We start from the raw sequence: 15,523 nt of genomic DNA on the forward strand, positions 1-15,523 counted from the left end.
AAATTATTTACATTATTTATATGTGTTACAAAGAAATTTATTATACTTTGTAATTGAAATATGGAATCCATTTTGTGCATTTGTATACAATTAAAATAGATAAAAATAATTATAAATTTTTATATTGTAACATTCCTTAGGTTGTCTGAAAACTTTATTTGTCATAGTTTCTTTTCTAAAAGTAATTGATAAATGTTATCTTCAACTTATATTTATAAAAAGATACAATATGTACATATACCAAACTCGCAATACGTACGGCTTATTTAGATTTTAATCGTTTAATTTAAAATACTGCTTATGACTTCTTAATTTCATTTTATAATTTTAGTATTGCATACTGCATACTGCGTAAGTATTACATAATACTTTTAACCATGTACAAAATAAAAGCATCTACATATTCTCATTGAACACATTATGATAAATACATGTAGATAAAAAAATAATCTATAACTTATTGTAGTAGTATTAAACTTGAGTGTAATATTTAATTATCACGATGTTTAAAATGTTATCAATTGCTAAAATCATTTAATTGTTTTCTGATTGATCAATATTTTCAGTCCTTAAGCATTGCCTAATCTCAAGACCCAAAGCAGCACCTAATGGTGGTGGGACTGCGTTTCCGATTTGACGATGTTTATCGAGTATATTTCCATAAAATCGGAAAGAGTCTGGAAAACCTTGTGATCTGGCACATTCTCTTACGCTCACAACTCTTGTTTGTTCAGGATGCAAAACGCGGCCCTATTAACAAATTAAGAAATTTAATATACAAATGAACATTAAATACAGGATGATTTAATACAAAAACATAAACATGTACCTGTTTACCCATAGGTTCTGGATTAGTGATAGTAGTACCAAAAAATCCATCCCATTCTAATCTACCATATAAACCTGCCCACTGATTGTGACGTTTTCCAGTGTGAGGTAAGCACCAAGGAATTAAAGTATTATATTGTCGATCCATCGGATCACATATTTTGCCAGCAGAACAATTACATACTCCACGAAGTGCTCCTGTAGAACTTTTACCTGATTTTTTATCATTATGCGTGTATTCTCTGTAACATAAACATATTATTATTATTGTTTAAAAATTTTAAGCTGCATTATATACGGATTTAGATGTGAAATATACTTACAATTTTTTTGAATATGTTCCATCACTTAAACGTACTGCAATATTTGGTAAATCTCGCCAATCAGATCCGCTTGCAGTTGGAATATGTGCTATTCGTGCTTCAACGAGAGGTGCCATATCTTTACAAATATGATCTCTTAATATAGCATCAGGTTCTTTAGGTCTTATCTATAAATAAATGTGAAATATTTAATAAACAAATATTTTTATATTAATATTACATGAACATGTAGCAACTTACTTTTCTTTGAAAGTGAGATATTGGTTCATCGCCATAAGCAATTTCTTCCTTATTCCATCCATTTCGGATATTAGGTAAATCAGACATCGCATCACGAACACTGATTGTTCTATACGGCGCTGACTCTGTCCAATCACAGTTCGATGAATACTATCAAAAAATAAAAATATTAAGAAATTTGTATAGACAATTTCATAATTGAAATGCAAATAATAATTGTATCCTACTTTTTTGTTATCTACAATAACACTTAATTGGCATGCTCGTTTACTAAACACATGAGTCGGTTCTGGATATTTTGGAAGAACTTCTCCAGGAGCAGCAGCTAATATTATCAATCTAAAAATGTGTAATCAAGGATTAGAAACGTTAAGTAATAAAAGATAAACATGTAACTAATGTACATAAATTCATTTTCACCTTCTCCTTGTTTGCGGTATACCATAATTTCCAGCTTGTAGAATACCAAATGTGCATTGGTAACCCATTCGTACAAGGCACCTTAATGTTAACTTGAGTACCATACTTTTTTTAAAAGATACAAAATTTCTGACATTTTCCATAATAAAAAATTTTGGCCTATAATAATCGCAATAGGACAAACATGATACTACTAAAGAGTTCTTAAATAATGAGTATTGCCGTGAATTAAAACGATTCATGCCACTAAAACCTTGGCAAGGTGGTCCACCACATAATAATTCTACTTCCCCTTTTTGAGGCAAACGCTGTCCATTGTTATCGCGAAGTTCGCCCTACATTATAAAATTCGTATGTGTATATTTTTGTTAGAATTTTCTTTGTCTATAATAATAATTATACTTACATTCATAACTTTTCGCAAAAGTACATTGCAGTCTTCACAGAACACTGTTGTATTAGGATTATTAAGTCGATACGCACATGCAGCTGGTTCATCTTTTTCAATCGCCCATTGATTGTCTATAATACCAGCTTGTCTCAATCCTTCGGATAATCCTGCAATCGAAGTTTTAATTTAAAAAAGGCAATCAATACTTAAAAAACGAAAATATTAAGTTTTACACTAACCACCACAACCAGCGAAAACATCTAGCGTTTTCAATTTTTTTGGTACAGTGCAATAATCTACAGGTTTATTAATTATTTTCTTATTATCATTATCTAACTGTTTATTTTTGTACTTTGCTTTTCCTTTCCCTTTTCCTTTTCCTTTCCCTTTTCCAGATTTTCCAATACTCATAGCATGATTTGGCGGATCAACAAAAGTTTTTTCTGAAGCATTATAAGCTTGTGAAAAGTAAAAACGATTGGGGCCAGCAGCAGTCCATTCTTCTGGAGATTGATCTAGATTTTCTAAATACATCAAATAACATTTTCCTGCCACATCTGAAAATCTGACGTCGCAAACTAAAATGTTTAAATTAAAATTAGATATATCAATGTGTGTATGTAATTTATGAATGAATATATCTATTATAATATTTTACCTTCATCGCTCCAATACACCATATTAAGATCAACCTGTTGCATCAGTGTAAGTCCTTTATGTGTATTTTCTGGTCGATACATCTTATTTATTTTAATCCATATTTCGGAGGATGCAACTAACTGACTATTAGTTGTTGCATATATTGCATTTATATAACCAATATGAAATGGTTCAGGCGTATCGTAATTTGATCCTTTCACGTGATCTGATGATTTTCGATAATATTCAGGATACATATCTTCATCTACCTTTCCTTTCTTTGGTTTCGTAGAAATGTGATTTATAGATGTATATTTATACTTTATAGCTCCTGGCATTAAAAATACAGCTGTCCCAACTGTAAAATCTTCGCCTTTATATTTTACCGTGTTATATATTACTTCTTTATTACTTTTTTCTTCTCCCCGATCAAAAACCTTTGGTGTGTAGTAACATTGTAATGCAGTAAACCGCACACAAGCAGGACAAAATCGATGACTGATTTCTTTTCGTGGGCAAATAGGATCTGGAGAAGGATCTTCAAAACGAGCTGTTTCTGGGGTATACTTTTTTTGATAGAAAAATGTTTTTCCATCTTTATTTTGTATTTCATCTTCTAATGGTATATCCGTATTTCCTGAAACATAATTAATAAATATTATGTATATAACATATAATATTTTAAATAATAAATAGTGTAATTACCTAATTCACTCCAATTGTTGGGACTGGCTTTATAAAGAACAGTAGCTTTAGATTTTATTGAAGTGAATGGTACATTGTCACATTCATCAAGTAAAAACAGTTCCAAAGGATCTGATGTTTCACCAAGTACAGTATCACTGCCTCTTCTAAACCAATTTGCATGACACAATTTAGCACCGCTTTTGTCCTCCCACATATACATAACTTTAGCTACTTGCAATGGAACAGTAGGATCATTTGATTCAATTAATACATAATCATTTGCTTTTATTTCTTCGTCAGTTACCATGACTGAGTTATAAAATGTTCTTCTACCATCATCTATAACTGGTTCTCCTATCCATGTAATTTCTTTCTCTACATGTTTAAATTCTTTTAAAATCATTTTTTGAGTGATCTTCGTATTTTCCATTGGCATATCATTAAGATCATCATCTTCTGCATCTGAATCATCTGCTTCTTGTATAGCCATATTTGGACATCTTCTTCTATTGCAAGCTTGCTTGCTTCTTCCAGATCCACCAAATTTAATCATGTCTTTACAAGCTGCACAGATACCACAGTCTGGTTGTTGACAAATTTCACATATTCCACATCTTTGTCTTTTTGGTCCCATTATTTCTTTATTACCGTTTGTGGCTATTTGATCAGAAAAGAATGTTTCAAACATATTATTGACTAATTTTGTAGTAGTGGCTTTGGTCCAAGTAACTTTTTTATTCTTTTGATCTTTTGAGTGGGGTCTGCGTAATGCAATTCTTTTCTTTAATGTTACACCTGCAAGTGTTATCAATGCTCGCATACATGGACTTGTAATTAATAGAGGATCTTCTGGTCTTGCTGATGCATCAAAGGAAATAACTTGATCACAAATAAATTGTGCATAACGCAACAAAGAATCTTCTGTGAACCTAGATAATCCTTTTGGTGGAACAATGGTTTGCAATCTATGTAATAAATCTTCATAAGTAGGATTAATTTCGTCCAGTAAAAATTCTATTACTATCTTGCTCATATAGATTTTTTCTTTCACAGAATCCATAAATGGTGCATATGCTTCAGCTGGTTCCATTAATATATATTCTGCAAATGGTGTGTTAAATCCTATCAATGCTAATTCGCCACCATCAAATCCTGACACCCACCATTCATTTATTGGGCCTATATCTTTTGTAGGCATACCACCTTCTGGAGATGAATTTTCTTCATAGATAGGTTTCATGTAACCAGAAAAGTAAAGTATAACATTCTTTTCAATTAAACCAGTATCAAAAGGACATAAGTGTCCATTTTTATCATATACACAAAAATGAGTTATTTTATTTTGTGGCCTTTCATCACCTTCATAAAACATAGTTTCTTCTCCTGTAAATAAAGATAATTTAGGATCTGTCAATGCAATCATTTCCTCTACAGCTCCATTAGGATGACCAGGATATATTTTGATATCTGTGCTTGTTAATTTTTGACAACAATATTCACATTTCTGTTGGACATTAATAGGTTTTTGTTGCAGCATTATAGGTTCTTTTATAGGTATATTATTATTGTCTGTTTTGGTCTTTTTAAGTGTATTAGTTTCAGATTCATCACTTGAATCTTCTTGTTCATCCTTTAATTTAGTATCTGATATATCAGGCATTACTGTATTATCTTCTACTAACATAGGAACCTTTGTTTCCAGAACTTCGGTTTCGTTACTTCTTCTTTTGCTGGATTTTCTTGATTGAATCTTCTGTTGTGGTGAACGATGTTTGGTAGTATCACCATTAATTTTATTTAAGCTAGATATTTCTACATTGACATATTTTCCATTGCGTAGTTTTCTCCTATCAGTGCTTGCTTCTTGAATTATCATATTTTCAATCACTAGAGAGTGAAAATTAAATTTTATTTTATTATCTAGAACTGCGCTACATTTTTATTAAAATACATTGGGATACATTACCTGTATTTTCACTTTCGTCAACGATACAATTATTTAAAGATATTTGTTGTACTTCTATATCTTCAACCTTTGTTTGTTCCTCTCTCTCGTAAGTTCCAGCATTTCGTAAGCTAAGGGATATCATATTGAATAAAACTGATTATTAACGTTTTGTGCACAACTTATCGTCCTTCTTTAATGTCAATTCTTCTTGTGCAAACTCCAACAAATGTAAGTAAGATATAACATCAGAAATAATTGCAAACCAACACGCTTCTTTATAATTTCACAACTAAATAGAAAACACTTAAGTACGAGACATGATATTGCTGGTTGTACCGCCAAAATCTTTCAAACCTTATTTACATGGGACCATTACACTTACATTCCATTACAGGACAGACATTTTTATTATTAATTCTTATGAATTTGTATTATATGAAAAATTTAATTACACGATTTAAAATGTTGCTGAAGATAGTTTAAATATATTTGCAACAATCTATCAATTTTGAAAAATATTATATATACTAAATGTGTTTCCAAAATTTGCCATAAAGTGAGGGCACTACGATCGCTTTCTATACATTTGAAAATAATGGTTGACCGGCTACGTATTATACATGACAAAGCGATAGCAGCGCTATATGCTATATGATAATTCTGATGGATACGTCTTTCGTTAAACAGTCAGTGATTGAACGGAGGACGTGTACTGTGTTGTAGTGTCATTAGTGATAACGGTATAGTCGTAATAAAACGAAGTATTTGAAATAATGGGGCGAACTGTATATGCCGAAGAACGTCTTCATACTTACCTAATATCTTTAGCAAAACCAGATGAATATACAATAGGATTAATTTTGGGACAGGTTCGAATTTTGTATGTTTCATTTTAATGTCAACTCACTTAACATATGCACCTGTTAATCAGAATAATGCAATATTATTTTGACTAATATGTATATAATATTCTCTAGGAATGTTTATCAATTTATTTGCGCAATTTAATGAGCAACAATAAAAAATGATCAATCTTAGAACTGAGCGGAAAAGAAATTCATTCCCAATAATAATATGCAAATTCTAAAAAATTTTAAATCTAAAATTTGGTCATTTTTTACCATTGCAGTGTATAATTCTATAATATATTGAAGATTATCTATATTGGAAGTAAAATTTCAGAGTGCTGGACAAAAAGATTATATCGTTCATCTAGCAAAAACACCACCTCCGCTTGGTAAAAATGTAGTTGAAGAAACATTGATTAGTTCTACAACTAATACTCAACAAGATTCTACTGAAAGTTATATTAAATCAGTGAAAGATATACCAGAAAATTGGGTTGCAGATCATGCAAAACATGTATGTCAACATTTATATGTTTAATTAAAAGCTAAAATGTTAAACATTTTTTATTTCTGTATTAATATGTTAATTTAATTTAAAGGTTACAAGAATGTTACCTGGTGGAATGCAAGTTCTTGGTACATTTATTGTTGGTCCAGAAGATGCCTTGAATAATAACACTAATATACAGAAGTTTAGATCTATTCTTGCAGCAATTCAGAAAAATTTATCATATAATAAATATCTTTGTGGAAATAGTAATGAAGAGCATCTTATCTTAAGTTTAAATAGCATTACTCAAAAATATACTTGTAAATCTGTGGAAACTAATAAGACTGGGATGTTAAAACCAACAGAATGGAAATTTCAAGCAAAACCAACGAAATGGCATCAGCTTGAAGCTCTTGTAGATTTTGATCGTTTATTTCTTATTGCTGCTGATAAAGATCCAGAAACCCTTAAAAAACAACTACAGGTATTGGTTGTGTAAAACAGACATTGTTCCAATATTTATATAAAATGCATACATTAAAAAATAACAGGATAATTCAATTTTACAGGATATTTTAAAAAATGTATCAAATGTAATTGAATCTTCTCTTATTGTCATTGAAGGAGAAATTAGATCATCAGAGGATACATTGGAAACAATTAATAAGAACAAAAATGGTGATAAAACATGTAAAAACAATGAAAAAAATGCTAATGATAAGCTTATACAGGTTGATTTATACATTCCATGTGTAAGTATTTGTATCTACTGCTGCTAATAAAATTAATGGCTTTTAAATTTTTTAATGATATTATTCTATAAAATTTTAAATATTAATTAAAGTATTTTTACCAAATGCATTAAAATTACATTATGACTCATTACATAGATATAACACAATTTATTTTGTGGATTATTAGCAAGAGAAAGATATTAACTTGGATATAAGGACAAAGCCATGCAGTGCATCAATACGACTTATAGGACAATTAGTGAGTAGAACTTTTGTTCATCAGAAAGCAAATATCGAAGAAGCTAACACAGCAATAAAACAAGATATTATAAGATCCTTAGCAAGTAGATTAGAAATGCATTGGGATAGTTTAATTGAGGAAGAAAATGGATCTCCAGAAGGTACATTTGATAAACTACTGAAGAGATGTGTGATAAAATATTTATCCATTTTCATATTTAATTTTAGAAAATATAACATTACACGAACCTCCAAGAAGAGTATTAATAGCATTACCAGAAAGTAAAATAACATTATCAGACTACTTGTTTCCTGGTGAAGGACCTCAAGAAGCCCTTTTATCATTACAAGAACTTCTTGATTTAGAAGTTCAAGAAAGTAATGTTCAAAAGGATATAGAGCTCCAAGCCGGTAAATATTATATAACTATACATAATATAAATAATTATATATTTTGATCATATACTGTAATACATGTTTGTTAAACAGATCCTACAGAATTTTACTGTCAAAGCGAAATTGATCTGAAACCAACCGATCTTAGTAAAGATACATCTGGAAGTTACAAAGCTAGAATATATTTCACAGGTTTCAGTATTGCAATTTTAATTGTGATTCTTTCTATCATAATACATAATTTTATTAATATGAAGTCGGATGTATAAAAAGTATGGGTTTATGTTGAACTTCAAAGTATAGAATCTGAACATGGCAAAGATGATAAATAAATGTGATATTATCATATGCATATACTTATATACATTAAAATTTTGAAAAAGCACGTTGTTTGTAAATTATTCTGTAAAAGTATTAAATTATTGATATGTACTATAGAAGATATAAATGTTATAAATACATTACATATTAATTATTTCATTTAAATATTTTATGTTACGATTAAATATTTTTGTAAGTGTTTACAATGGATTAAAACAAATGATTGAATAAAAAGAATCTTTATATGTTCAAAATAACTTCCTTAAAATTGAAGACTGTTTAAGTAGGTATAATTTGATATAACATGTTAATATATTTTTAACTTTAGTATATTATTTTAATATAATAACATCTACACAATATATACATAGAGTATCATACACGCATATTATGTACAAAAAGGCAATACTCCCAAAATCAATATAATGGCAAACCTTATAAGATAAAATGACAGCAGCGTCGTTTCTTTTTTTTTTTACAATAATTATATAAATAATGTTTACTTCCTGATTACATTAAATTAAATAATGACATGCGATGTTGATACACGAGTTATTCGTAAACTAGGCAGTGGTACTTATATTTTTTAAATGCTTGGTACAATTCACATTCTTTTAACGAATTTTTTAAATACTTGCAAACCTGTACTAAAATTTATAAAAATTCCTGTATTTACAAAATTCTTTACACTGTACATAGTAAATTGAGTAAAATATATAATATTTGACCAATATGAAAAATTAAAATCAAATAATAGTCCATAATTAGCTCATAAAAGTTCTATCTTTTAGCTGTAACATTTCAATGTTAAATTAAAACTTAAACATAGAATTTATTTTCCTTGGAAGTGAAAGTTGTTAGTTTAATATATTTTGTTATAAAAATGAAAGAATTGGAGCATGTGTTAACAAAAAAAAAAATGTATAAATTCATATTAGAACAATTAAGTAGTACAATTTTCTTAACACACGTATCTTTTGTATAATTATTTATAATATTAAGAATATCATAGTAGGTAAGTCACCATATTTTCATAATCTTTCGTTTATACATAACTGTTACATTGCAAGTAGAGAATATTCTCATTTACTAAGTTCACATGATGAAGAAAATTGATGTAAATGGCTGGAATGGAATTAACAATGATAAATGTAATGAATAAATAGTGCAGATTAAATAAAATAAATATTAAGGTCTTATCAAATTTTCAATTAATATAAAGTTATATAAATGAAGTTATACAAATTGACTGCAAACCATGTAACAATTACATCTTATACTATTTTTGTACATCATAAAGTACATGATTAATATTGAATTTCAAACAAAATACATGATTTAACCTGCACTACTCTGAATAAGCGTCAGTGATTTTAAAAATTGATGAATCTAATTAGATAAAAAGTGTAAGTTTAATAATTATACTGCTCCCATCTTTATAAGCCCTGCTTGACTTCCTCTACCAACACTCGCGTCTTCCAACGAATCTAAGTCTAAAGCAGATTCTATCATAGTGGTATCTTGTAACAATCTAAGTCTGGATGCAGACAAAGGTGTTGTTACCGTTACCGAAGGTATAGAGGACGTATCCAACGTGGACGAAACCACAACACTTTGCCGAGGAGGTAGCGGAGCAATTTCATCAATATCAATTGGAGCTATATTAAGTGACGCTAGTGGTACTTCATTGGTAACAAGTTGGCTCACACTGTTCGTGGTGCTACCTAAAAACAAATTTCTAACAATAATCACATAATCTAAACGATTTGAAATTTATATACATTTCATGTATAATGTACGAAAAATATTAGAACTTCAATAATTGGTATTAAACTTCCATGAAAAGCCGTTATAAACGCTCATTAGCAACAAAAAACTATATTATGCAACTCATTGCAAAAGTGCAGCACTGGCTGTGTATCTTTGTTGCATGAAAAAATAAACTGACACTACACTGCAATAGGTAAAATAAATGTCCCAGGCATTGTGTCATATAAATGCATTTCCTATCCATACAAGTGTCCAATTAAAATAGTGAAAAGTGACAATGAAAAAGTTATGTACTAATTGTCTTGCAATGTATGTCATTTTTTGTATTAACATACAGATATAAAATTGTAAAATATCCTTCTAAATTTATACATTAAATATGTGCGTATTTGTTTGTACATTTACAAACATATGTATATTTATATACACGTATTTTCATGATTCCAGTGCCCATAATAAAACTCCAGATAATTATAAACTAATAAATTAGTCACAATCCATAAACCTTTGAATTGATATAACATTCTAAAATTAGTGTCTTTAAAAGTGTCGGAAATACACATTGAGTGTAAAGTGTTTATTGACAGCTATTAATAAATACCAATTCATTCATATTAAACATACACACAATAATGAATGGAATAAAACAAAATTAACTTACCAAACGGTATGCTCTGAGCCCTCGATAACAGGACGTAATTTTAAACAACAAAGAAATACAATTTATTCAATCATGTAGAAATATGATTAAACAATAAAGAATGTAAATCTATATGCATAATAATCAATCAGATCTACATCTAGATTAATTTACCGTATTAAAGATTAGTATAAAAAATAACTCATGAAATTAAATATAGCACATATCACTAATACAACCGTTCTATAAAAGCAAGTAACTATGTTCACATATTAGTATTGAAAACTGCAATGAAATTAACAGTTCAGTCCTTTTTTTCAGTCAAGATATATACCACGATAACAAGGATATTAACATCTTCTTTCTTTTTTTTTAAAAAAAATATCCATGTGCTCAGTACCAAATTGAACAGTCGAAAAATAAATAAATCTCTGTTGATAACAATCAAATTCAACTTGAATGTGTTTCATTCATAAAGATTTGTATAAGATATAGCACGATGAAACATGAACAACCATGATAATAGTAATTATCTTTGTTAATGTTACTAATATATGTATATTATCTTATATATCATTATTTTTGCTAATATACATACATATTTAAAGGTTGGTATATTGTAAGCTACTAATAATGAACAATTAAAACATTAAAACTTATGTTATTTTGATTTTAACACGCTAAAAGAATTTTCCTAATAAATACTCTATGGCCGTTTATCCAAGTTTCGTTTCAATAGCTATATTATTATTTTTAAAAATGCAGTTATTATGAAAAATATTAAATATCATCATTGTCACTCATTGAACTCATGATAAATCTACGATTTAAAAGATCTTCTTCAGTACCGTCGCTAGGACATAAAGAATTTTCAGCATAAGAGAAAGTATTGGTCAATGGTCCTGAACCAAATCTGTTCACTGCAAGTCCAATTGCAGCTTGGCCAATAATTGGCATCCCCCCAGCCCCTAATATTCGAGACATAACAACAGTCGGCAAAAGATTCTTTGATATCGGATATTTTAATCCATGAACAGTGCATCTTAGATTATTATACTTAAGAGTTTGCTGAGACTGAGAAATTCGTAATGGATCTTCCGAATAGCATTGCGGGAATTTTTGAAGATCAGTATAAATACTTTTATCGTCGACTTTATGCCGTATCGGATCTTCAGAGTACCTTTGTGGATACTTTTGAAGATCGATACCGTATTTCTGATCACCGACACACTGATCATATAATAAATTATTATCCGAACATCTGTGATACTCTTCTCTACACCTGTGAGGATATTTATGTATATTTTCCTCGCATCTACATGGATATTTTTGAAAATCTGGATTTCCCCTATCAGTATCATATTTTATATGTTTTACAGAATCCTGAAAACAATGCTGTAGGGGATATGTTGGAACGTAAGTATCATTGATATATTGACGTGGGTACTTCGGAAGATCCTCGGGGTAACGGATAGTATGCCTTAAAAGGCTTAACTCACCGTTCATCGATTCAATTTGTGGCGAATGTTGACCAGAAACGAGATTGTTCATAGAACCCGTAAGATCTGGGCTAGGATTTGCCTGAACAGTTGCTCCATTAGACTGCAACGATAAAAAACAAAAGAATTTTATATAAATAAAAAATATACATGGTGTGAGTAAACTAATGTAAATTCAATAAACATCCAAATACCTGTGGTTGCACAATTTTCACTGTACCATATGTTTTATTATTAGTAATCACACTATCATCGCTAACTTTTTCTTGCTCTGCACGGTATTCGGGTGTTACTATACCTCTTCGATCTACAAAAATCGATAGTTTCGCGTTAAATAGTGTTTGCGTTTACAGAATCCATGCCGGTAAAAATGAAATGAAAAATTACCAATTAAACTAGGCGGTGCTGGTCCACACAATACATAGAAACAATTTCCACAAATATTTCCTTGACTATAAGGATTAAAACTTTCTTGCCCTCTTTTAATGGAAAATGATCCTTTAATCTAGAAATGACAATTATTTTGAAACTGCCTTAACATTTTAAAATTATGTAGTTGACAATTTTCAATTTTACAATACTTACATCTTCGTTAGTTGTCTGATTACTAGTAGTTAAATATGTATGAAAACCAGCAAGGCCAAGAATACTCCAAATAGAGAAAAAACATATAACTCCTACAATAACACTTCCAGGAGTTAATCTTACTGCTTCTAGAAATGGTCTATCATCTCTTGTAACTATAATCATTAATTTAAGGTCAAATTATAACTATTTCTGAGTTACTCTCCAGTTTTTGAATTGATACTTACGCATTATCAAATGTGTAACGGCACATGCAAATATAAAAACACAAAGAAATGCCAAGGACACAATAAAAGCATAAAAATATCTGTAATTTCTTCTACCAACACAATTTCCAACCCAAGGGCAATGGTGGTCAAACCTCTCTAAAATGATAATTATATTTTTGTATATTCATAAAAGTAACTTTCGTAATGAGTAATTAACAAATATACATACCTACACAATTGTCACATAAACTACAATGTGAAGCCCTTGGTGGTCTAAATATTTTGCAAGTGAAACAATATTTTAATTTTACAGGCTGTCCTTTTACTAATACCTCTTTTGTCCTAGGTGGAGGTCTGTACATTTTAGAATTACCATTATTTGGTACCTCTTTAGCCAACATGTAAAAAGATAATTTTTATTAATTTTAATACTAAATAAAATTAGTTAAAATTATAACATTATGAATTTTAAAATTATGTATTTATTTTTCTTATATTTCATATGTACCAATTTGTTTTTCAATATAGGCAGCTTCATCAGGTGTTGCCCTTGGAATAACCCCAGGATCACTAAAACTTGTTCTGAACAATGCAGACATTACAAAAATAAACAATAAACCACCAATAACTGGTATAGCAGGTGTTATATGAATTGCTAAGAATGGACAGCTAAAAAAAAGTATGAATCTATTAAAATTTTGTTCTTCTGATATATATGCATAGAATTATAATTACAAAAAGATTATCTTACTCAAAAGCAAAAAATAATCCACTTGTTCCGGCAATGAGACACACAGTCACATAAAAGACTCCAGTTTGAGGTGCCATCATTACTCTACCATCGCAACAAAATCGATTCCTACCAGGGAAAAGTTCCCATTTTCGTGTAATGTGTGGCATCTTGCAGAAGTAAACAGACTACTTTACGCGTCGTTCATATATACAAGTACATAATGCCCAATTTGCACCGCATGATTCATTAGGGCCATACAATCTTTACTTAATGCAAGCATCCAAAAACTTGGATGATCATATTTCATTTTGACTTACTGTTCTGTTTTTCACTAAACTGTAATAGATATTATGGACAATGAAATTAGCAATGAAAGATATTCTTTATAAATACTTGAATCTCGAATATCTACCGTCTAAATAATTCATAAACACTTTATTTTAAACAAATAAAAACTACTTTACCATGCAAATGTAACTTTTACAGCAGTTGAAGAAAATTGTACACCTCTCGTCAACTTAACCTAATTGCTCTGTTTGTTGAAAATACAATGAAATTCATATTTTGTAAAAATTCGCATTTTCAGGAAATCGAATGCATTCGTTCCCTATCTTTTATGTTCTAAAAACAGCCATGAACTCACTTTCGAAACATTATCGTCACTGTCTTACAAGGAGTACCGATTTCGAAAATGTTCACAAGATCATAATTCAAGAAAATCACAAGCAAAATTTCATGTATAAACTAGGTCAGTTTAATATGACATATAAACACTTGTGTACTTTCGATATAACCTTCAAATCCACAAAGTACATTATGATCTGGGAAGCCGTGGCATCGTTTTGGTCAATCGACCTTAGTCCGATGACAATAGCGTATGTATTTACAAGGAAAGATTGTTGGCCGTTGTGTTTGCTCAAGATTATCCGTGGTTCCCTCTAACGGAGTATGCAGAAGCGCCACGTGATCCTATTGCCACGTGATCTAATACAAAACTAATTTTGATTTTAAACGCGAACACTTATTAAAAAGTTACAGATAAAACAATATCACTACTTTAGACATATAAGAATTACATTTTCAGTTGTAAGAGTTTACAAAATTGTGCGGTACATCGAAAATATTTCGAAGATTCTAAGGAATAAATTATTTAAAGACGTCTTAAACAATGTTACAAATGTTTCAACATAATGTTAAAGACAAAGTCATATTAAGAGAAAAAATAATATCTATACAAATTATTAGTTTTGAGTAGGAAAGAATTATAATTCATTTCGAATAGATAAGATTGATTATTTAACAGAAGGAGGGTGTACAACTTATTGCTCCTATTACAAAATGGGTCGTCGACGCAATGCAGTCATCGTCACACGTACACCTGCACACATCGAAACAAAATCTTGAAAATCGAAGAATCCCACTATGAACGCCATCTTCGGGTATAATCAGGAACAGATCCGTGACGATCCTAACATTTTGCTGCACATACAGATGCATTAACCTTATAATATCACTTCCAAGATCTATAGATCTCGTGCATTTTTTAATGACATTTATGCCACTGTAATATTGGGGAATGATT

General features: G+C 29.8%; 3 protein-coding genes across 6 annotated transcripts; 1 reads left to right on the plus strand and 2 right to left on the minus strand.

The window, feature by feature from the left end:
• Positions 1-259: 259 nt before the first annotated feature.
• Positions 260-5,926, minus strand: LOC100879540 (DNA (cytosine-5)-methyltransferase PliMCI). The gene is made up of 11 exons (XM_012293367.2): positions 5,495-5,926; positions 3,547-5,415; positions 2,861-3,478; positions 2,442-2,780; positions 2,218-2,369; positions 1,812-2,146; positions 1,619-1,730; positions 1,392-1,541; positions 1,152-1,318; positions 830-1,070; positions 260-750 (listed from the first exon to the last, which is right to left on the minus strand). The coding sequence occupies exons 1-11, from the start codon at positions 5,616-5,618 to the stop codon at positions 535-537; spliced, it is 4,323 nt and encodes a 1,440-aa protein (XP_012148757.2). The 5' UTR covers positions 5,619-5,926; the 3' UTR covers positions 260-534.
• Positions 5,927-6,103: 177 nt separating this feature from the next.
• LOC100879651 (protein odr-4 homolog) lies at positions 6,104-8,981 on the plus strand. The gene is made up of 7 exons (XM_003706897.3): positions 6,104-6,345; positions 6,659-6,838; positions 6,924-7,298; positions 7,384-7,566; positions 7,736-7,949; positions 8,017-8,199; positions 8,278-8,981. Exons 1-7 carry the CDS (start codon positions 6,250-6,252, stop codon positions 8,451-8,453), a joined length of 1,407 nt encoding a protein of 468 aa, XP_003706945.1. The 5' UTR covers positions 6,104-6,249; the 3' UTR covers positions 8,454-8,981.
• Positions 6,365-14,883, minus strand: app (Palmitoyltransferase app). Of its 4 annotated transcripts, XM_076541541.1 has the most exons (11): positions 14,406-14,872; positions 13,960-14,277; positions 13,717-13,877; positions 13,438-13,596; positions 13,227-13,364; positions 13,000-13,154; positions 12,802-12,919; positions 12,609-12,721; positions 12,415-12,517; positions 10,075-10,229; positions 8,819-9,998 (listed from the first exon to the last, which is right to left on the minus strand). In XM_076541541.1, the coding sequence occupies exons 2-11, from the start codon at positions 14,106-14,108 to the stop codon at positions 9,993-9,995; spliced, it is 1,257 nt and encodes a 418-aa protein (XP_076397656.1). In that variant the 5' UTR covers positions 14,109-14,277; positions 14,406-14,872; the 3' UTR covers positions 8,819-9,992. The 4 variants fall into 4 exon arrangements, 3 of the variants coding, with proteins under 3 accessions (XP_076397659.1, XP_076397656.1, XP_076397648.1); XM_076541544.1 differs by lacking the exons at positions 8,819-9,998; positions 10,075-10,229 and adding an exon at positions 6,365-6,396; XM_076541533.1 differs by having other exon boundaries at positions 8,819-10,229; positions 14,406-14,871.
• Positions 14,884-15,523: the final 640 nt, after the last annotated feature.

The sequence above is a fragment of the Megachile rotundata genome, chromosome 2, assembly GCF_050947335.1.
Source record: "Megachile rotundata isolate GNS110a chromosome 2, iyMegRotu1, whole genome shotgun sequence".
Lineage (NCBI taxonomy): Eukaryota > Metazoa > Arthropoda > Insecta > Hymenoptera > Megachilidae > Megachile > Megachile rotundata.

Excerpts from the sequence above, each read along its gene's own strand:
- LOC100879540 (XM_012293367.2), bottom strand. The coding sequence starts at position 5,618 with ATGATATCCCTTAGCTTACGAAATGCTGGAACTTACGAGAGAGAGGAA. Across the intron at positions 3,479-3,546 it reads CAACAATTGGAGTGAATTAG|GAAATACGGATATACCATTA; the intron begins GTAATTACACTA and ends ATTATGTTTCAG. Across the intron at positions 1,319-1,391 it reads TATCTCACTTTCAAAGAAAA|ATAAGACCTAAAGAACCTGA; the intron begins GTAAGTTGCTAC and ends ATTTATTTATAG.
- LOC100879651 (XM_003706897.3), top strand. The coding sequence starts at position 6,250 with ATGGGGCGAACTGTATATGCCGAAGAACGTCTTCATACTTACCTAATA. Across the intron at positions 6,346-6,658 it reads TAGGATTAATTTTGGGACAG|AGTGCTGGACAAAAAGATTA; the intron begins GTTCGAATTTTG and ends GTAAAATTTCAG. Across the intron at positions 8,200-8,277 it reads GGATATAGAGCTCCAAGCCG|ATCCTACAGAATTTTACTGT; the intron begins GTAAATATTATA and ends TTTGTTAAACAG.
- app (XM_076541533.1), bottom strand. The coding sequence starts at position 14,108 with ATGCCACACATTACACGAAAATGGGAACTTTTCCCTGGTAGGAATCGA. Across the intron at positions 13,365-13,437 it reads TTTATGTGACAATTGTGTAG|AGAGGTTTGACCACCATTGC; the intron begins GTATGTATATTT and ends TTATCATTTTAG. Across the intron at positions 12,518-12,608 it reads TGAAAATTGTGCAACCACAG|TCTAATGGAGCAACTGTTCA; the intron begins GTATTTGGATGT and ends TTATCGTTGCAG.